Here is a 21,514-nt window from a genome sequence, read left to right as displayed (position 1 = left end):
TGTTATTAACCCATCATTTGCCATATATCTTTATTCTGTGAATGTCATTACCTTGGCCAGATGTTTGTCTCATTCTGAAATATCCCAGAGCTTGTTAGAAAAAAGACCAGGACTGATCAAAGGTAGCTTTCAGCAGTTACAACAAGTCCTCTTTGAACTAGGGCCAAATTCAGATCCAGCCTTTTCTGAGACAGCGGGAGGCCTGCAACCCCTGCTGAGGCCACAATCTTTAGGTGATCTCTTCCAGACTCGAGTTCAGCACCCACCTTAGTGCCATTCCGGCGCAGCTCCAATACACCAAGAATAAATTGAAAGCAAAGAAGGGAGTGGACATTGGCCTGATTGGTATTTCAAATGCCCGAAAGCAAGGTTTGCCGTGTAATAGAATTTGTGTACATTACCACGCTGGCATTACAGGGGTAATCGAGTTATCCACTCAGGTGTGACCAGGCCTCTGTTTGCCCAGAGCCTGCAGGTGAACAAATTAACTGTTTACATTGTCTGAGGTGCCTGCAGCAGGAGGAGGGGAGAACAGAGCCAGACTGTCTGCTGGCCTTCTCTCTCGGTCATGATTATTTTGTTTGTTTTGCATGTCTTTTGCCTTTGTTAATGGCTTCTCACTGGGGGTCCCTTTTCTCCATTTAGAAGGGGCTGTGCGGTGACTTGCCCTGCAGTACAGAGCTGTCTGTGGTTGCCAGTGCTGTTGTAATTTTGAGATACCAAAGAACATAGAGACCTTCCCAAATCTGGATTTTTTTTTTTAACCCATCCCTCTTCCCCTCCTCCATTACTAATAGTTTAATTCAGGAGCAGTACCTTGCTGCGTCGGTTCTATCAAGCTTCTTTCTCTGTCTTTTGGAAGGTCCTGAGTCTGTTGTCATCTCTTACCTTGATAGTAGCACATTTCTTACCCTAAAAGCTACATCGGTTGCCTCCCTTCTTCACGTTGCTAACCTCTGCATGTCAGGGAAAGAAATGAGAAGCTAGAAGCTTAACTGAAGTTTCCCTCATAAAATTTCATTCCAGTTAACGTTGGCTTGGGGAGCATTTCAGATTGGATTTACCTTTATTATATTATTTAACTCAATAAGAGTCCTTGGACAGGAAGCAACCTTAAAAGGCCACCCAATCCATTCCCTTGCCTCTAAGAAGCACAAAAGAACCAATTCAGGCAGATAGAAAAGGAGATTCCACTACCATTATCAGTTGTCTGTCTATTCAGATGTTCAGTTACTCCTAATCTCAGGAATTTTCTCTCATATGGATCCTAAATTTATTTCACTTTAGCCCCAGTTGCCCTTGTAGTAAAGATCCTGCCTACCAATGCAGGTGATGTAAGAGACGCTGATTTCGATCCTTGGCTTAGGAAGATCCCCTAGAGGAGGGCATGGCAACCCACTCCAGTATTCTTGCCTGGAGAATCCCATGGACAGAGGAGCCGGCAGGCTACAGTTCAGAGGGTCTGAAAGAGTTGGACATGACTGAAGCGACTTAGCACGCATGCATGCAACCCCAGTTGCCTTCTTTATTGGAGTCAGTTATACTCTGCAGCCTGCCTCTCACACCTGTAGGAACAGAATTGACTCAAGTTGAGGTTAGTCCAGAAAAATGATATCTAGAAATCTGCATTTTACTTTTCTCTCTGACCAGTAGAACCTTTGTCAAGCAAGAAAAGCCTGCTTCTTAGGAACCTGGAGAAGTCTATTTCCCTGAGACAAGACAAGATACAGCTCAGCTTACCTGGAGCGGTTTCCTTGCCTGTAAAATGAGGGAGTCGTGTTAGACCTCTGAGGTTCCTTCCACCTCAGACATTCCCGGTCTAAACAAACATGGTGAGGCTGACATTGCAAATCTGCTGAAGAAATTCCACACAAAGATGTGTCTTAGCTTTAATTATTTTTTCAGGTTAAACCAAAAAACTCCTACGTTCGTTTGTTTTGGACCCTCATAAATACATCTGGCTTTTCCCTCTCTCTTTGTATGATGAGAGAAATATTCTGAGAGCCAGGGGGTGGCAGGTAGAGAACAGGAAGTGCGGTGGGAATTGGGGAGTCATAACTATTCTTGGGCTCCTGGTGCTTCCTTCTGCTTCTCTTTTTTTTTTTTGGTTGGTTTTTTTTTTTTGAAGTGTAGTTGATTTACAATGTTGTGTTAGTGTCTAGTGCACAGCAAAGTGATTCAGTTTTACGCATGTATATTCTTCTTCTGATTCTTTTCCCGTATAGCTCATTATAAGACATTGAACTCAGTTCTCTGTGCTATACAGTAGGACTTTATTGTTTATCTGTTTTATATATAGTAGTATGTTTCTGCTAATCCCAAACTTCTAATTTATCCTTCCGTCTCCCTTTCCCCTTTGGTAGCCATAAGTTTTCTTTCTGTGTCTAGAGTTTATTTCTGTTTCATACATATCAATTTTTCACTTTCATACATATTATTTTTAAACCTGAAAAATCACATCATATTTGTCTTTATCTGATTTACGTCTCTGACAATCTCTAGGTCCATCCATGTTGCTGCAAATGGCATTATTTCATTCTTTTTTATGGCTGAGTAGTATCCCAGTGTGTGTTTGTGTGTGTATATGTATACATATATATACCACACTTGCTATTTTTTAATAGTTGCCCAAGTATGACCCAACCCTGAATCCTAGAATCCTCCAGGCAAGAGAGTCTGTTAGGGTCTAGAGTTTTTGGGCAGGAATGATCCCAGAAAGAGAGCTACTTACCCTTTAAAAAACTTTTTTTCAGAGAAGTTGATTGGTTGGGTATCCAAATGCCCATCGCCTGTCCTTAGAGAAGCAAGTTGTCAACAGGTGGTTTATTTATGTGACCTTGAACTAAGTCACTTCATCTTGCTAATCCTCAGTTTCCTCATCTGTAAAAATTGGTTAAAGGATGTTGTGATACTTACATTAAAGAATTGTGTAAAGAAGTGCCTAGCATCTAGGATGATAACTATGATTATATTCCCCTCTTTTCCATTAAGAACAAAGTAAAATTTTTGAGGTCAATGTTGTGTCCATATTAGGAGTTCAATAAATTATTAGTGAATTGAGAGAGAAAAAAAGATATCCTGTCCTGCCAAGAACACTTCACAGAGATGTTTGAAAGCTCAAAAGGTCCTCACTTGGGAACAGAAGGTCATCCGGTGAAGAAACTTTACATGGAAATGCACTGTGCCTTTCCTGATCTGAGAGAATTCGTCACTGGCAAAATTGGTCAACAGCTCAGACTTCTTTGAGGAGGGGCCAGAGCCATGTATCCCAGCTCTGAAACAGGAACCAAAGACACAGTCAGCAGGGCCCCTCTTGCCTCCCCCAACACATCTATCCATTCCTAAGACCCAAAGCTGCATGCCCACATAATGCACTGAGTTCCAATTTGGGTTGCAAATATATTAAAAGGAGACTTTAACAACAGAGAGCTGTGCATCCATTCCTTTTGGACCCAGATATTTCTGAACAGCTCTTTTGGTGCGGGGACTGAACTCCACTTCCGCCCATGCAGGGACGCAGCTCAGGCCACAGCGGGGTGTTCAGCGCTCTTCAGTGGCTCCAGATTGTGGTGCTGGTGCAGGCCTCCTCATACGTAACCGATGGCTCCTGAGAGCCTGCCTCCCGTAAATTACTTCCCACGATGCCTGCGACCACTGCAGAATTCAAGTTTGAATAGAGCAGGAAAAAGGTGTTTGAAAGGCCTGTTCACTCAGCTGCATTTTAATTTCCTTTTCAATCTTGTCCCAATTAATTTCACAGAATTAATCTCACAGAAGCAAACGCGGCAGCACTGAAGCTGTGGTTTTAGTGTGGCGGTCGCTCTGCCTGAACATGAAATAGGAGCTAATATAAAAATCCATCTGCTGTGTTTGAAATACACACCGGCTGCTGCTCAGTCCTGTCTGACATTCCAAACATCAACAGCGGGGAAAAGTGATTTGGGGGTTAGTGGCCATCAGTACTTGGCAGGGGTTCAACAACAGGTGTACTCCAAAAATCCATTCAGCTTGGGCACCAGGCATGACAGGGCAGGTGCTGAATCACCCTCCGTGCAGTAACACAACGCCCTGGCTTGATTCCTTTTATCTGAGGATCTTAAGGCCCTTCTGGGGACCAGCAGTGCTCTGGGCATTTATCGTAAGTGGGAGAAAGGGCAGTAAGAAGTCTCTGTTGAGTCAAGCCACAGTTTGCAGCTTACAGAGAAGTGACTCTGTCTTCTTGGCTTCAAGGTCTCTCACTAGAGAACCTTCTTCTAAATAATAAAGGTGTTTGTTCTACTATTCGAGATAACTTAAATAAACACCCATTTAAAATTTAAGCCTCCTGTTCCAGAAGTGATTTATAGTAGTAACATGAGCTATCCAGCAGATAAGGACAAATGAAAGAGAGAGAGGAAGAGGAACTCTTTCTCAGTTGACGAGGAAGAAGAGGTCCCTGAAAGAGGTCTTCCACTTAAGGTAAACAGAGTTGATAGGCTGTATCTCTTGGGCTTATGTTGGTGTGCCTCATGAGTTGGCCCTGGGCTCTTCCAGAACTTGTGCTGTGCTTATTCCCATGGAAGGCAGCCTTGGAGCAACAAACCGGGTGCCGAGAAAGGTGACACTTACACGGTGCTGAGCCAGGGTTCAGAGGTATTCTCAGCGCCCCAACACACCATGCTTTGGTCGTCTTCTCTGCTGGTACGGTTGATATGGGAACAAGGAGCCTTACAAGCAAGATCAAGTTTAATATTGAACATGCAATGCTCTCAGATGGCCACAGGGCTTATGTGGGTGAGGATGGACCGATTTCATCACCCTGGGTTACATTTAGCTTCCAGCGCTGGGTCGTAGCTACTTAAATTCAGGCTGGATCGTGGCTCCAAACCCAGCACCTAGATATCTGAATGCAACAGGCCTGCCCCACCACACCTGGACTGTGTTAACGTAACACCACGTCTGTTACAATGGGATTTTTAAAGCCCAGTGTTCTTCACCTACTCCCTCAAAGGACTGCTTAAAGAATGTAGACCTTTCCCCTCCCTTGACCCCATCTCCTCCAGAAGAGATTTGTATGTTGTAAAAATTATCTGAATGCAGCAGCACTTCCTCTTTTAAGTGTGCTTAGTTGAATGTGACAACAACCCTCATAAAAACAGATAAGTTAATTCCTTCAACTGCTTTAAATGAAGGCTTTTTTTTTTTTTTTTTAATTTCAGGGCTCTGAGGGAAAGGAGGTGTTTGGTGACATCTAGTGTCCATTTAGGACTTCCTCAGGCACTATTACCTTCTGCTTGGCTGAGCAGGGGACGGGCAGGGTAATTTGGGAGGTAATTCAGGGATAGGAAGTGGGGAGAATAGGAGAATACAGGCCTGGGGCACAGACTGCCCAGACATAGTGATGAAACTGATCAATGCCTGCCAAAGAGCTATCATTCACCTCTGACCTTAACAAAGGGGGCAGTGAGGAGGGGTACATTGGAAAATATCTTTTCTTATTTATGATGATACGAAAAGAGAAGCAGAAGCTGTCCCCATCACCCCATTTCATGTTAACAAGCAGGTCGACACTGTGCTGTGATGACGAAGATGATGATGGTGGTGGTGTTTTCTCTCATCAATAACCCCTGTGGGAGGCTATAGAGTTAGGAGGATGGGAATGGGATTTGGGGTCAGCTGGAAGGCAACGGTCATACACCGGTCAAATTCAGTAGAGGCCATTCCTTTCCCCCAGACAGGAACCAATCGTCTAGAACAAACCCTGGCAGCCTCATTCCTTCCAGGTAATTTTTATAAATGAGGGGACACCCATTCCAAGAGAGGACAAAAGGGAGAGGGTGTTTGTGAGTGTGTGTGCGTGCGCGTGCATATGCATGCATATAAACCTACAAGCAAGAGGCCTGACTACTTATCAACCCTATTCTCTATACCCTGGCCATTTATTATAAAACCCTTTTCTAAAAAAAAAGAGTAAAATTGGCATTTTCCACTTTAATCTCCTTAGTCCTGAACTTTTGTCCTGGACAAGACCCTTCTCTTTCTACACACACAGACACACACACACCCCTTTCAGTCAGGTGGAAAGTCCCAGATCTGATAATTAGCCATGAGACCCAGACAGAAATGTTTACCTAGAACCGTATAAGCCATACAGGGTTAGGTTAACGCTCAGAATCGCCTGATACTTTACAAAATCCAGTGTAAAAAAAAATTCCAGCCATTTATTTTGCAGTGAATTTATACCAAATGCTGTTAAAGCCTTCGTCTTTTGACAGAGGTAATAATAAATTCACTGTTAAAGACGGTAGTTTAATTCCTTATACCTCCAATACTGCACAGAATAAACCATATTCATCACAGAGTAATTTTTTACCACATAAATCTTTAAAACTAACCGGTGAAGGCTGTTGAGACTGAAATATTGTGAATTTATTAGATATGCCCATGTAGTATTGGATTCAGAGGTTTCCACTCGAATATATTATGGGGAAAATTTGTGTCTTTAACTGTGACATTCCCTCCATTTCCAACTGCCAGTAGTATAACAAGCAGCTCCTCCAGAGTCAGCTGCACGTTTATCAGACGGAGATTTAGTGATCAACTCCTCACTAATCTGCCAGAGAGGTTGGATGACATTTCGGTGAGATGCCCTATTTAAAAGGAGTCATGAAAGCTTTGTTTCTGTGTAATCATTTTCTCAAAAGGAATTCAGCCTCCCCAAACCTCTGTCCACCAGTGTTTCTTGGTAGTGTATGGATCCAGCTCTCCAACCAAAGTAGCAAAATACTGAAGCAAATTATAACCTCTTGCAAATACACAGGGCAGTAACTTCTGTGCATTATACGATTAGTTATGGGGGGCTTGAGGTAACCAGTTAAAACACAGAAATGCTGGAATTAGCAGATGTTGCCAGACGTGTGGTATTTAAGGCTAATAAAAAAGATTATATTGATTCTAAAACTAGAAATAATAGACAATGATTTTAGAAACCTTACTATTTAAAAACTTTCATCTTGGCATATGACACAATCAAGATACAATTAAATCCTCAGATTTGAACAAAACTCCTTTTACTCTTCTATATAAATTTTGAGTGAAAATCTGTGCCTGTTAGACAAATATTCTGAACCTTTCTCATTATTCGCTAGTGAAGTGACATTTAAACTGACCAGTTGATTATATCAAACTATAATGCTCTCTCCAGTTTCATTAAGGATATATTAATACTGCTAGAATGAAAAATATTTTTTCTTTTAGATGCAGAAATGAGCATCATCTTTTCAGCAAAGAGCTCTGGCGATTTTCTTCTTGCCACTAATATTCTGTATTTGGCAAGGGTTCCAGATACTAAAAACTTCCAAGGAGGATTATGAACTTTTAAGATTTTTTTTAACAAAATAAAATGCGTTTCTAACTCTTAAACAAAGGTGAAAAATCTCCTGGCAGTGCAAGATTGCAGCCCACCAGAGTAATTGTTAAAAGACAGAACCCGGCTAGAAAGATAAGCGAAATACCAGCAATTAATATTCAGTATTTTACATTCTAGTCAAGAGGGTGTGTTTTCCTTTGTGATGTGGCTCATAGCTGAGAGTGTGGGAGCCAGACTCTGAGCTCTGTCTTCTTTTTGTGCATGAGGATTAAAGAAAAAAAAAAACACAGCAACAACAATCCTGCTCCATCTGTAAATGAACAAACATCTTGATTTTATAGCTATTTGCTTTGTAAAACTGAGGAATGAAACAAAAATTACTGGATGCCTAAGTAACACTTTAATTCCAAATTCATTTACGCTGTAGCTATGTAGTTGTCACAAACCATAATGCAGTATTTAATTAAAATAACAGAAGTGCATCTAGATATGTCCTGGGGTAGCTATCACCAAATTATAGTCTATGCTATCCGTATTTTATTTATGAAATGGCAGAGTCTAAGGTGCAACTAGGCTAATACAAAAGCATAAATATTTTAAACCTGCATTTTTTATAAAGGCTTCTTTTCTTCCCTGCTATGTCTTTAAATTTTTCCTCCTTCTATCTTTCAGGGTTGTTTTTTAGTGGGATTGTTTTGATGTCGATAAAGATCTCTCTTTGTAACTCTTGCTTTTCAACTATTGACCTCCTGCTTCTTCTGGCTGTGAAATCCCCCATCTGTTGTCATGGAAAGGCTTGTGAGGTTTCACAGGAGCTACAGTGAGCTCGGGACATCTTAGCGGAACTTGGACGTGGAGCATTAGGAGAAAAGCAAACCCTCTTCAGTTCAGTGTGCTTGTTCCCATACAGTCTTCCTTGTGCCTTTTTTCCACCTATAAATACCCGTTATAGTTTACACGCTTGCTTGCTCTACTTGGTGAATGTTCACATGCAGACATACTGCTCCTTTTCATAAACGCATAGCATCTATCTTACACGCACCCACCATCTATCTCTTCGTTCACATTGGCTGTCCCATCCACCTCCTTGTCTGCAGAATTATGTTCAGCAAGGTCCCGATTTATAGGAAATAAATAATGAAAATGGAACCGACTGGGAAAGATAATCGAAACATTCAAATTGTTATTTTTCACTGTACTTTCTACAAACAGAGCATCTATAAACACCTAGCAAAGGTGTTCGCTGATTCCTAAAAAGCAATCAATGCTTATTGGAACATTCTGATCCAGTGGCTCTCTACATTGTATTTTTCCTATTTTGTCTTGTTTTTGGATGATCTAAGATCTCACCTTTTTTAAATGGCAAATGATGCCGTGTTATTATTTTCATTCTTTCAGCTTCTGATTTAGCCTGTTTATAATGACAAGTTTTTGTCATCATTTATCCTCTGTAAGATAATCCTAAGAATTATGAAATGAAAACAATAACTGCAATCACCTTTTTAAAGAAAATAGCACCTGCAATTACTGTATAAAGATATTTGATAATGGTAGCTTCAGATCACAGCCTGATCCTGCAGCAAGGGTCTTTTAGAGAAGGCTTTCTTATACACACTTGTAATTATTTTAGCCCCTTTCACAGGTCACAGAGAAAGTTAATTTCAATAGCTGCTAATTTCTGTCCAACAAGAGTGTGGTACTTTAAACCACCCAAAATAATTGGATTCAAAACAAATTTAGGAAATTGAGTGTGTTAGCAAGCAAATAAAAATATCCTTTTGGTAAGGAGGATGGTGAAAGTAGTAAAAATGGCCTTTTTTTCTCCCTTCTTTCCCCTTCGCAACTTTGCCATTAAAGTTGCACCTACAGCTAGAAGTTTGTCCGTGAAAAATGGTCATTTTGTTTCTCTGCTCAAAGAATGTTATTAAAATGCTAATTTAAAAGAAAAAGGAGTTAAATATCTAGCGATGGTGCATTCTAATTGCAACCATAATGAGCTCTCTAAATGTGCGTGCCCCTGACACACACAGAGCATAAACAGCAGTAAACAGATCATTAGTACCCGCGTTCATTTATTCTGGCGACCTTACCATGACCCCACCGAGGGTAGGGTGAAAAGCAGGTGGATCTGGCTGTGACACCCCCTAGAGGGATCCAGGAAATGAAGCTATAAGCGGTTGTCATGGAAACGCCTATGTGTGCAGATGATGTAACACAGCGACAGGCTGTAGGCTCCGCAACTGGGACGTTGCTTTCCCTCGCCGGAACAATCTTGTGGATTAAATTATTCATTTCTTTAATTCACATAGCAAAAGGAATCCTAATTTTCTTGGTGATGTGCGACTCTTCCATTTGCCTAAGGTCTGGAACATAGTGACTTGTCATCCTCTCTTTCGCCAAAACCTACCCCAGCTTCTTGTTCTCGACCCAAATCAGGAAATCTGACAAAATTAAGTGGAGAAGAGGCAGCGGAAATCTGATGCTCAACATCTGTACTTATAGAGAGAAAATCTAAGATTTTAAGCTAAAATTAATAATATAGACAGTGTCCCTTTCTGATGAGGGCATGGTGACCAGGGACTAAATGTATACCTGTCCTGAACAAGATGGCTTTATTTGGAGCAGGGCAGGGTCAGAGCAATACCTGATGCAGTGAGAAAAGCAGAGAAGCATCAGCCCCAAATGAACACATCGTCCTAGCAAGGTGCAGTGATAAGAGAAAAACATAGAAGAGAAAACGAGCATCTGCTCACCCCTTCACATGTCCAATTGAGAGAATCAAGATTAATAAAAATAATTCTTTGGAGAATGATTCCACTCTATCCTACCCTGTTTTGCACCAAACAACCTCAATAACCTTACGGCAACAGTAGAATAACTTTTCTTCTTTTTTTAAAGGAAGCAAAAAAGACGATCTCTGAAAATTATTTTAAAATAAAAAATATCCTGGCCTGCGCCTCCCCCCACTCCACCCCCATTGCACTTTAGATGAACCTGTGATATTGTAGCAATGGCCCTTGAAGTGCAGTGGGGAGGTGATTTAGGAGAATATTAAAGGCAATGTGGAGATTCAAGGCGCCTCTCTCAGGGAGATCTGGAGAAATACGCAGCACAGATGGGCCGAGCAGATTAAACATTTCCGTCACATTGTTTCCAAATTGTGTTGTGGTGCCTGAGGCTGGTACTGCGGTCAGAGCAAAACAGAGCGGTGCGGGGCTGCGAGCTGCACAGTTTATGGAATACATATTAATACGCTGGTCTCACATGGTATCACAATTCTATCCGCTCGGCAATGGTGCTGTCTCTATTGTTTCTGAATTCCGCACTTGGCACCTTGCTTCCTCCCGTCTGCAAAGTGTTCACCTTCCCTTTATCCTTCCTCTCTCTTTTAGGCAAAGTTCAAGTTGTATGTTTCTTTCTCATTTCTCTCTTCCACACAGCCCTGTACCCCCTGCCCTCTTCACTTGGCGGTTTTCCTGTCATGCACATTCCGTGTTTTGTACACACTCCCATGACCAAGACTGCCCACTGTGTCTGCTTTGTGCACAGGTCCTGCACCCTTGCCTGGCTTTGACTTTGTAGTATCCACTCACACCCAGTTCAGGACATCAGTTCAGACTTGAAGCTGAATAGTCACCTGGACTCAGGGCTCTCAGACCCTCCGTCCAGCTGACACATTCCACTTCTCAGAACTCTCAGCTTTTAGCCATAGTGAGCTTTGTGGAGTTGCCATGTGCTCCCTTCCCAGCTGCAGTCGCTGGCCATCCACCTTTCCGCGCCCCCTTTCTTATACTCAAAGCCCCCGTCCCCAACCCAGGATCCAGGCTCACCAATGTCCAGGTTAGCAAGTTCCCTGAGATATGACAATAAATAAAGCTAGTTCAGTTGAGGCAAATTTAATGATTCCTTTTTATTATGATTTATAGACCAAAACTTTGAATAATAGAAAAAAGAGAAAACGATTGCCAAGACCTTAAAACACTGTGTGAAACAAACAGCCTGGAGAGGCCGCCAGGCTACCCAAGGTTTCAGCCAAGCGTTGGGCTCAGATCCTTTCACAGGTTCCAAAAGCACCAATCCACTGTCGACCCAACTGACCACTTCCTTTCTCCTTCGACAAAAGCTCTTCATAAAACTGTTTGTCCTGAAATATGGGAACCTGTTTGTCTGTGGTGAACAACTGTTTTTCTCAGCAATTGGAAGGGTGCTGAGTTAGAGACCTCAATTTATTTAATAATTTTTGATAGCCTTAGAAAGCATTAAATTTCCAAAGCTGAATTTCAGTAGAAAGATTGCAGTCCAACCCAGAGTAAAAATATGATATTTTTGGCTGACCTTGGAATATTACTCTCTACTCTGCTTTGGCATTCAAATTCCCCATCTCTCCTAATGATAATGTATGACGCACAAGCACTAATAAGAGAAATAAGCAATCATAAACCAATAATTCTGTGATTGATTGGTCTTTCTTAGACATATATCAAGAATTTATTGATCTTTCATGTTAGGGGCTGATTGATTGTTCTCTTGAAGAGGAATTCTCTTGTTTACAAGCACTGATATAGTGAACTTTGATGGTTAAAAGAACAAAAGTATGAGACATTTTCTGGGAATCTTGTTCCACAGAGGCTTATTGAAGCTCAATTCAATGTGAAAAGAGAACGTTTCCATTAGGAACATTCTCAGGGGAAAAGAGGGTGTCAAGCAGCTTGCTCCAAAAGCCATCATGTGGATTTGAACAGAAGCTACGAGAAGACACCACAACTTTTAAGTCACATTAAAGAGATGGGGCCTTAGAAAGGATAAGCAAGCGTGGTCAGCCTTTTAAGCAGGAACAGACTTGGCAACTGGAAGGCTGAAGCCTTGAAAACCCAGCATGGCGAGATTCTTGATTTCCTTTCCTTTTGTGTTTTAAAAGAGGGAAGTAGCGGGAAGATGGCCACACTGGGCCAAAGTGCCGATCCAGGCCAAAAAGATCATGCATGTTCCCGCTAAAGTGCTGACTGATGAAACAGAGGGTTCATAACCCTTTGAGAACGTGATGAAAGGTCTGGGACCTCACCCAAGGGACAAGACACATGTACACATGCACACAGATTTTACACCAGTTTCAAGGAAGTCAAAGATCCCTTCACGTCCATCCAGACATGCCAGGGGTTCACAGACTCCAGTTTAAGAATCTGTGCCCTAGAGAACGGTGATTTCCTTTTGCTGGAACAGCCTAGGATTCACTGAGCCTAGAAATTGAATTCTCATCCCAAGACAGGGTGGTCATTCCAGGTCATGTCTGTGCTACTCCAGGGGAGCCATGGAAGAGCGTATACAAATAGGAACCAGCAGGGAGGAGAGAAATTAAAATGTAGCAATCATGGGGTAGGGGCATTTAATCTCTTTTAAGGCTTATGATAGGCGCCCGCTGGTTTTCCCCCTGACATCCCCTGACACCTACTGACAGGGTATTTGCAGCACCACACAGGGACTCAGGGCCCTGTGACGGGAGGAGCATGAGGAGGGCCGTGATAGTCTTGAAACCATAAACAGCGATAGGAAACCACTGGAGCAGAGTCAAGCTGTGCGGTGTGCCCGTGGTTGGTGGCCATACTGCTTTTTGTTTATAGAATTTGCTGTTCTTTTTATGGCAGGTTTGGTAGGGCTTTTTTTTTCCTTGTTGATGGAGATTAGCAGCATAAATCCTTTTATTGTGGTGTGCAAGCCTCCATAAACACTTTTGATTGTTGCTGATGGTAAAGGCTGTGCCTATTTCAGGTTCCCCCAATAATCTGCTCATCCAGGCCAAGAGCCTCTCCAACCAGATTAACAGAGTCCAAATAACTGACTTCGTGTTTAAGACTCCTTCATTTGAGAGGCTCAAGGAGATGGGGCAGGGTTGATGTTGAGGCAAACCAATGTTTAATCATGCCTAGAAATATTTATAATGAGAACAAACCACACTGAGTGGCTTCTTAAAAGATTTTGTGGCAAGAAGCAAGCACTGATGTAAAAGATTTGTTTTTTAAATAGCTTTTCATATTCTTATCCAAAGCATCTTCAATTAACCATTTTGTATAATCAATGTCTTAGCTCTACCACACACGGTGTATAGAGTTACGGAGCGGGAGCCTATATAATTCTGGTTCCCTCACATTGTCACTGGTAGGTATGCACCACCGCCCCCCACCCTTGATTGAAGGTAGAGACATTTCTGCATTGAAGATTTCAGGTCTCCGGGACCAACTCAGGCATTTTTCCAGTCAGTCCTTCCAAACATCTGGGCAAAAAGAAGTCAAACTTTATTGAAAATGTTGATCCCAAGAATTCAGTTATCTCTGCCATCCCAAAACTAAAATCCAAGAATCAGCAACTTAATAAAAATGCAGTAAATTAGCACCTCTAGACAAGAGCAGAGTTCATTCAGAGCTGGGGTCTGCCTGACTGAGCCAGTACTCTCTCCATTTTAATAGTTTAATAAAAATTAGCATAATTAACGAACATCTGTATGATCCAGAGTGGTGCAATTTGGCACTTGGAAACGAGGGCTTAAACATGATTGCTGTGAGTTTAATGTTGTTTTAATTCTTTTTGGCACTGTGCAGTGAAATAAACGTTTGGTGGTGATAGTTCTCGGCCGGATCTCATTTGCATTTTTCTCCCTTTGATTATGAGCAATTGTGGACTCCCCAGCAATTCATCAAAGTAGAAATTATTTTAAAATACCTCGTGGTGTTCAGACTGGGCTGGAGCAATGCATGGGGGTGGGGGGCGGTGATAGGAGAAGAGAAGGCTAGAAATTTTCCATTCATGCTTTAAACATCTCAGCCCTGCAGCCTTTTTTGGGTATCCAGCCAAGGGATGAAATCTGGAAAAGCCAGTCAGATCCCAAGACCTGTAGGTGCTTTGATTAAACTCCTAGGCTCCCACAGCAGGATGCATATGGTCTCCGGGACTGTGCCGTCCTCCTTACACTTCTGCCTGCTTTTTTGTTTTGAAGGGCAGAGAGTTGATTCCACTCTTCGCAGTCCTCACCGCTGTGGTGAGACTACTACCTCTGTGGTCGGCAGGGTCAGTGCTCCCCTCGAGCAAGGGCGCACTGCCTGGGAGCCCAGCCTTTGCAGGTGTCCTGCTGGGCCTCGTCTGCCTCCTCTTCGCACCCTGTTCGAGTTGGCAGACAGCACCTTCCCCAGGCTCAGTCTCTACTCCTGGCATTACAGCTAAAGCAGGATGCTGCCAAGCGTGAGTCAGACCCAGAAGTCTTGAATGGTCCCTGGGGAGAGAATGCCCGCACTGAGCCCCTCAGGTGATGAAGCTGGCAGCATCCGGCAGGTAGAAGACCACGCCTCACACCTATGTAAGCAAGCTGACTGTCAGAGGACCGTCAGACAACACGGTGCCCACTGTCTCCAGTGAGACAGCAGAAAAGCTAAAGCTGGAATTTCTAAGACAGAGCATGCGTTCCCCTCCACACAACAGGACCCTAGTGGACACGGCCATTGCAGCAACATGCCAATGGGAGGCAACACCATAGGAAAACTTAAGGCAGAAACTGCCCTAACTTCAGTGCTGGGAAATAGCAACATAACTTGTATCAATAGGAGCTTAAAAATGTTCTAACATAGGAGTTCCCTGGTAGTCCAATGGTTAGTACTGCAACTTTCACTGCTGTGTCCTGGGTTCAATCCCTGGTTGGTGAACTAAGATCCTACAAGCCTTATGGTGTGGCCAAAAAATAATAATTATAAAAATAGAACGTCCTGACAGGCATAGGCTGAGGAATTCTGGGTAATTTCCCATACAGCAATGCGGGCTGTGGGGGGAAGCTGGCCTCCCTCCCGGGGAAGGGGGCAACAAGAAGATGCAGTGGGGACGGTGAGGGAAGGAGGGGACACGTTCACTTATTTAAGACTGATTTTTAAATGCTAACTCCCTGTTCCTTTTAGGATCAGCTCAGTAGTCTCACTTCTTCCTGCGTCTTCATGGTATTTAGGGAGCCATTTGGGAAACTATCTCTAAAGGCAGTTGCTCTCTTCCTGCCACAGTCACCAGGGAGAATCTTGGAGTTGGTTGTAACTAAATCTGCTCAACTGAGAGTGTAAATTCCCACTGCTCCCCCTTCATTTCTTCATAATCTCATTTTTTTGTTGTTGTTGGCTTCGAGGCACGTAGGATCTTAGTTCTCCAATCAGGGATCAAATCTGTGCCCTCTGCTTTGGGAGCAAGGAATCTTAACCACTAGGGTCCCTTCATAACCTCATTTAACAAGGTTTTTTTGGGTCCCATTCTGTGCCAGGCACCATGCTGAGTGTGGGAATACAAGAGCAAACAAAACCATCAAGGTCTCTGCTCCCACAGAACTTTCCACCTAGTGACTGGCCCTTAGACAAAGGCCGGCAGATACAAGGCAGCATGATGAATTCTTTACTGGAGAAGCGCAGGGCGCAGCGCTGTGGACCACAGAGCTGGGCCCCCACTCAGTCAGGGAGTGGCAGCAAGGGGTCTCTGGAAAGGCCAGAGAGAGTTAGGAGTTGGGATCTGAAGGCTGCTTAGGAGTGAGCCCCCTGGAAGGGAGGGGGAAGTGGAGGCTAAACAGACACAGGAAAGGCTCCACAGTGAGAGCCTGAGGCCCAGGGGAGAAGCAGAGACAAACTCTGTTTTACTAAGAGCTCACTAGATTTAGGGGATAAGTGACAATGAGTGGGACTAGTTCATGCAAGGTCTTGTCCATCTTTTTAAGAAGTTGACAATAGGCACTAGGAACTCAAAGGCTTTAGGCAAAGCAGTGATATTATCAATGTGCCTTTTAGAAAGATTCTGGCTACAGAATGAAGAGTAGATTGGAGAATAAGAATGGAGATACAGAAACCAATTTGGATATTGCTTCTGTAGTCTTCAGGAGAGGGGACAATGTCATGACTCTAAGCCATTGCCAATGGGAATAGAGAGAAGTGGATGGAGTCCAGTGATATTTTGGAAAGAGAATTGACAGAACTTGAGGACTGATGGGAAATAAATGGGGAAACAGTGGAAACAGTGGAAACAGTGTCAGACTTTATTTTTTGGGGCTCCAAAATCACTGCACATGGTGACTGCAGCCATGAAATTAAAAGACGCTTACTCCTTGGAAGGAAAGTTATGGCCAACCTAGACAGCATATTGAAAAGCAGAGACATTACTTTGCCAACAAAGATCTGTCTAGTCAAGGCTATGGTTTTTCCTGTGGTCATGTATGGATGCGAGAGTTGGACTGTGAAGAAAGCTGAGCGCCAAAGAATTGATGCTTTTGAACTGTGGTGTTGGAGAAGACTCTTGAGAGTCCCTTGGACTGCAAGGAGATCCAACAAGTCCATCCTAAAGGAGATCTGTCCTGGGTGTTCATTGAAAGGACTGATTAGCTAAAGCTGAAACTCCAGTACTTTGGCCACCTCATGCGAAGAGTTGACTCATTGGAAAAGACTGATGCTGGGAGGGATTAGGGGCAGGAGGAGAAGGGGACGACAGAGGATGAGATGGCTGGATGGCATCACCAACTCAATGGACGTGAGTTTGAGTGAACTCTGGGAGTTGGTGATGGACAGAGAGGCCTGGCGTGCTGCGATTCATGGGGTTGCAAAGAGTCGGACACGACTGAGCAACTTAACTGAACTGAACTGAGGACTGATTGGTAGAGGGTGAAATTGGGAATGACTCTTGGGTTTCTGGCTTGAGTAATTGACTGCATAGTGGTACCACTCACTGAGACAGAGAACACAGGTGGTAAAGATACTTCGGAAATGGAAACCAAAGGGCAACATGATGGTTAAATTTAGGACAGAATGAGATTGAGAAGCTTGAGGAATATGCACTTGGGTTTTGGGATCCAACCCTTAGATCCGGGCTGGAGCTATTGTTGTGTCATTTACACAGGAGGTATGTAAGACTGCTCAAGGAAAGCACATCAAATTGGAAGAAGGCCAGGACAAAACTCTGGAAAATCACAGGAAAAGGAAGGATAAAGGAAGATGAGAATGAAAAGAAGCAACCAGAGAGGTAGGAGGGAAACCAGGAGAGTATAATTATAGAAATTAAGAGAAGAAAATACGTCAAGAAACATCCACAGTGCCAGGACTGCTAGAGTTAAGGATTGAAAAGTATTCACAGAATTTGAGCAATAAGGAGGCTATAGAAAGCGTAAGCAGAGAAGGCAATGGCAGCCCACTCCAGTACTCTTGCCTGGAGAATCCCATGGACGGAGGAGCCTGGTGGGCTGCAGTCCACGGGGTCGCGAAGAGTCGGACACGACTGAGTGACTTCACTTTCACTTTTCACTTTCATGCATTAGAGAAGGAAATGGCAACCCACTCCAGTGTTCTTGCCTGGAGAATCCCAGGGGTGGGGAAGCCTGGTGGGCTGCCGTCTATGGGGTCGCACAGAGTCGGATGACTGAAGCGACTTAGCAGCAGCAGCAGGAAGCGTAAGTGGAGCGATGAAGGCAGAAGCATTTACATTACAGTGGCTCAAAGAGTGAATAGAAAGCAAGAAGTTGAGGCAGTAAATGAAATAAATTCTTTTAATAAATTTGACTGTGAATTGGCAGTTTGCATAGATAGGCTAGTCTAAATAGGAAGTAGACATGTGGTGTTGTTTGAGTCGCTAAGTTGTATCCAACTCTTTTACAATCTGATGGACTATAGCCCGCCAAGCTCCTCTGTCCATGGGATTTCCCAGGCAAGAATATTGGAGTGGATTTCCATTTCCTTCTCCAAGGCATCTTCCCGACCCAGGCATCAAACTCACATCTCCTGCATTGGCAGGTGGATACTTTACCACTGAGCCACCAGGGAAGTCCGCGGACATGTGGTAGGAACTATTTAATAAGTGTTTCCAAAGACAAAAGAAACCTGAATACACTTCAGTGCTGATGGAAGGAGCCATTTACCTTAGAGGCAGACATCAGACTTCTCAGAACCTGGTCTCTAAGAAACAAAGCAGAGAGTTACAAGTGCATAACCAGGGGAGGGACGCTTCCTCCACTTTAATTGAAAAGAAGAGTGATTCTCAATACAGGTAAGTTCCTGTTTTGGTGGCTGAAGTTTGACGGATCTGATAGCTTCTCTTTTCTCTTTGAAGGTAGAAAAGAGGTCAGCTGCTGAGAGTTAGGGGAGAGGCAGAGTTGGAAGAGGGGAGATCTGCTAAAAGAAACAAAAAGATAATCAGTTGACCCAGAATTTTATTGTGTCAAAAACTTGGTTTTCTTTCTTTTTTCCCTAGATCTCAGCAGTCAGCTGTGCAAAAGATAGATCCAGTTGAAGTGGAATACATGTACCTCCCATGTATTCCTAATATCTTCCTTCAAAAGAAGGAAAGCGTGGCCTACTGCATGCAGGAGTAGTTCTGTAACGCCCCTCATCCGCTGTGCTTTTGAGCAGCTCTTCCGTACTCCCGGGGCACTGCTCGCAACCCTGCACTGCCCTTCTTTTAAACCCTCTCAATCCCCTTGTTTGCCCCCTCCCTGCCTATCATGTCCTGCCTGTTACTATTGATGTGCTTGTCAACCTCCCACCTATTCCAGGGGAGGCATCTAATGTTTAGAGCATCTACTATGTATCAGACGCTGAATTATTTTCACTTCGGCGGCATCACTTATGTCCCCCACCACACAGAGGAGGGGTGATGTTATCCCAACTCTTACAGAAGAGGAAGTTAAAGCCAGGAGACCCTCCGGTCACATGGCTACTAAATGACCAAGTAGGGACGAGATCCCAGTCTGTCTGACTCCAAAGCCCATTACTCTGTGCTGTGAGCTCCCAGGGAGCAGGCAGTGTTCTGACTCTCACCCATCTCATGGGAACTCAAACAGCACTTTGCACATGGAAGAAGCTTGGGAAATATTATTGATTTGAACTATGACCTGACTCCCTGCATACGTTAGTGCTCTGGCATTTTTGGGTGTGCCCAGCTGTCCCCAAAGAAGCTCTTCTACTCTGCTTGGTAAAAGACATGCTCTTTAGATTCAGCCACGGCACCAAATATGCTAAATGTACAGTGTAGACAGAAAGATGCCGAAAGGAAAGTAGAGTTTGCTTGCTTGCTTCTAGATAACTTTTTAGATAATTTTTTATTGATTTATTTTATCTTTGGCTGTGCTGGGTCTTCGCTGCTGTGACAGTTTTTCTCTAGTTGCGGGGAGCAGGGGCTTCTCTGCAGTTTCAGTGTGCAGTGAGACAGGCTCTAGGGTACCCGGGCTTCGGTAATTGTGGCATGTGGACTCAGGAGCTGCAGCTCCCAGGCTCTAGGGCACAGGCCCAGTAACTGTGGCACTCGGGCTCAGCTGCTCCGAAGCACGTGGGATCTTTGCAGATCAGGGATCAAACCTGCGTCTCCTGCTTTGGCAGGCAGATTCTTTACCACTGAGCCACCAGGCAAGCCCTAGATAACTTTTAGTAATCCCATCAGGAGTCTTAATGAGTTGTACTGATAGTGTCAACAAAGAAACCACCCAGCAGACTCTCCGATGTGATCAGGAACAGCTTGCCTAAGATTAACAGAAGCAGGACTAAATTCCAACCGAAACCATCCTCTGTTCATTTTTCAGGAATATAGTATGTATGGCTGGTGGGTCGGAGAACTGAACAGCCTCATTGGGATTGTTCCAAAGGAGTATCTCACCACTGCCTTTGAAGTGGAAGAAAGATGAAGCCCAGGTATGAGAACCAGGCCAACAGATTCGCTGGCCATGCCTTCATTTCTCTGTGAAGGATGAGAGTTGCCAGTGAAGTAACTGTTCTTCATTTCCAAAAGTGATGACGGTAATTTACCATTGAAAGAAGCTAAGTCTGTAATTGTTTTACCTAAATTGGGGGACTATGTCAGTCAGGATTAGATTCAATTACATGTGACAGAAAACTCAAAATAACAGTGATTTAATTAAAACAGAAATTTATTTTTCTCTTCTGTAAGAATCTGGAGGTAAGTAATCCAAGGTGCTCAGGTCCCGGGTTCCTTCTCTTTTTGCCACACTGCAGGTGGTCAGCATTGCCATGGTTACCTCATGGCCCAAGATGGATGCTCCAGTTCACAACTATCATGTCAGTATCCTACCCAACAGGAAAGAGAAAGGAGACACGCACCCCTCTCCTAAGGACACTTCACAGATGTTGCACACACCACTTCTATCCCATTGGTCAGAATTCGGATATACAGACATACCAAGCTACAAAGAAAGTTTCTTCTAGGTAGAACCTATGTCCAGCTTAAAAGTGGAGTGGCCGGGAGGAGGGGAGGCATTAGTAAATTTAAAGGAGATAATAAGTATTGGAGAGCAATTAGAAATGTTTGCCACAAGAATGGATCTGGGTTTCTTTATCTACAGCTCTCAAATCCCGGGCAACATTTCCCCCAAATGCCCATATATTGCAATATGATTGGCAAGGATTCCTGTGGAACATAATCAAATTAACTTTTAGGTAATAAAAAATATGGGCTTCCCTGATGGCTCTGCAGGAAAGAATCAACCTGCCAATGCAGGAGACACGGGTTCAATCCCTGGGTCGAAAGGATCCCCTGGAGAAGGAAATCGCAACCCACTCCAGTGCTCCTGCCTGGGAAATGGCATGGACAGAGGACCTATAGAACACGGGGTCGCAAAGAGGCAGACACGACTTAGCAACTGAACAAAAAGACTATGGGCTGCATTTTATGAGCAAGAACCACATCATACCACATTAAGCAGCAGAGTGAATGCATGCTTTGGGTGGGATAACAACGTGATTAGAATTAGGATGGTGGTGGAGGACACCAAGGCTAGCATGACGTCACCAGCTCCATCTTCCAACCTGAAACAGGAGCTGCCCTTATTGAAGGGGTGAGGGGTGACACGTGACAGTGACGCGGACGGGCCTGGGGTCTTCCAGACCGGGGCCCACTCCAGAGGCAGCAGCAGTGTCCTCGCTGCTCCTTTAGGACGCTACGTAAGGAGCAACCTTACCCTCTAATGTCCTTGTACAATCGCGAGGTGCCAGCTCGGGCCTCTCACTCAAGGTCTGACTTTATGACTTTCCCAGTGAGGACTCCATTTCTAGGCCCTGAATGCAGACGAGCTGGAGTTTCCCTTCAAATCTAAACAAATTCTCCCTACTTCACTCTCTCATTTATTTAATGACAAACTTGTTTCTCTCCTCATTCTCTTTGACCCAA

The 21,514-nt window shown here is 43.7% G+C and overlaps 1 protein-coding gene across 5 annotated transcripts in view; it reads left to right on the top strand.

Annotated features, from left to right (window-relative positions):
* Window positions 1-21,514, top strand: part of SKAP1 (src kinase associated phosphoprotein 1) — a 304,655-nt gene that overhangs the window by 282,306 nt on the left and 835 nt on the right. For all 5 annotated transcript variants that reach the window (XM_086358049.1, XM_086358052.1, XM_086358050.1 and 2 more), the window contains one exon: window positions 19,914-20,022. In XM_086358049.1, the coding sequence (XP_086214175.1) occupies window positions 19,914-20,015 (102 nt within the window). In that variant the 3' untranslated portion in view covers window positions 20,016-20,022. The remainder of the gene's footprint in view (window positions 1-19,913; window positions 20,023-21,514) is intronic.

This window comes from Bos grunniens, chromosome 19 (assembly GCF_055505025.1).
Source record: "Bos grunniens cultivar Pamir isolate PY7600 chromosome 19, Bosgru_T2T1.0, whole genome shotgun sequence".
Lineage (NCBI taxonomy): Eukaryota > Metazoa > Chordata > Mammalia > Artiodactyla > Bovidae > Bos > Bos grunniens.
This window is presented reverse-complemented; position numbering and strand designations above follow the sequence as displayed.